Genomic DNA, 877 nt, shown 5'->3' on the forward strand with positions numbered 1-877 from the left:
GGGAAGCGCAAAAGTTCAACGAAACTGAAGCATGCAAATGCGAGCAATCACAGCATCTTCTTCACACAGTGTACATAGGTAGAATTTTTGCACATTCCAAAGTTTCGAAAAAGACTTGCTCAAGCAACTACTAACAAAGTTTGCTTGAACACTTTTTCTCACCGGTTCTGGCCGTAAATTGATAAAAAACAGAAAAACAAAATTAAAACAATCCAACTATAAAATGAAACAAGTTTACACAAAATTGACGAGCTATGATAAAGCGACAACATCTGAAAGCAGCAAAAGTACACACATACAGGCACTATACCAACTACAAGCTCGTTAAGGGGAAAGGGTGAACAGTAGTAGCAATAGTGTAGTAGTAGTAGTAGTAGTAGTTGAAATGAAAAATGACAAACGAAAAAAACAAAATGCAGCTACAGCTAGCTCACTTACTGGCTTTTCATGGCATGGCAATAGGAGAGCAAACGAGTTCGTTCAGACGAACTCACACGTAGACTTTTTTGACAAGATGAGACTTGGGCAATGTATTGTATCCGGACATGGATTTCAGTGGCACTCCAGAGTGCTGCTGAGAAGAAGTGGACAACTTTGGTAGAGTGTCGCATAGGCCGATTTGCGTTACGGCTGGAGCTGCTTTTGAACTATTTACGGCTGTTTTCACGGTGCTTATTACTGCCGGATTGTTCTGGTAGTAGACATTCCCTGCGAGTTGATCTTTCGTTGGCAGACCCTTTTTCTTCATCAATCGACTCATTCTACACTTGTATCCGAAAAGAAATCCCAATATCGACGAAATCAAAAATGTCAACGGAATAGCAACTGCAAAAGCATCTGATCGATACGTCTCTTTGACACTTCTGGATCATCTAAA

The 877-nt window shown here is 40.4% G+C and overlaps 1 protein-coding gene across 1 annotated transcript; it reads right to left on the reverse strand.

Moving 5' to 3' along the window:
- Positions 1-490: 490 nt before the first annotated feature.
- Tsp_14552 (hypothetical protein) lies at positions 491-863 on the reverse strand (the record flags this gene model as incomplete). The annotated part of the gene is made up of 1 exon (XM_003368438.1): positions 491-863. A coding segment is annotated over one exon (373 nt), but the record flags the coding sequence as incomplete, so codon positions are not given.
- Positions 864-877: the final 14 nt, after the last annotated feature.

Source organism: Trichinella spiralis (assembly GCF_000181795.1).
Source record: "Trichinella spiralis strain ISS 195 chromosome Unknown Scfld2468, whole genome shotgun sequence".
NCBI lineage: Eukaryota > Metazoa > Nematoda > Enoplea > Trichinellida > Trichinellidae > Trichinella > Trichinella spiralis.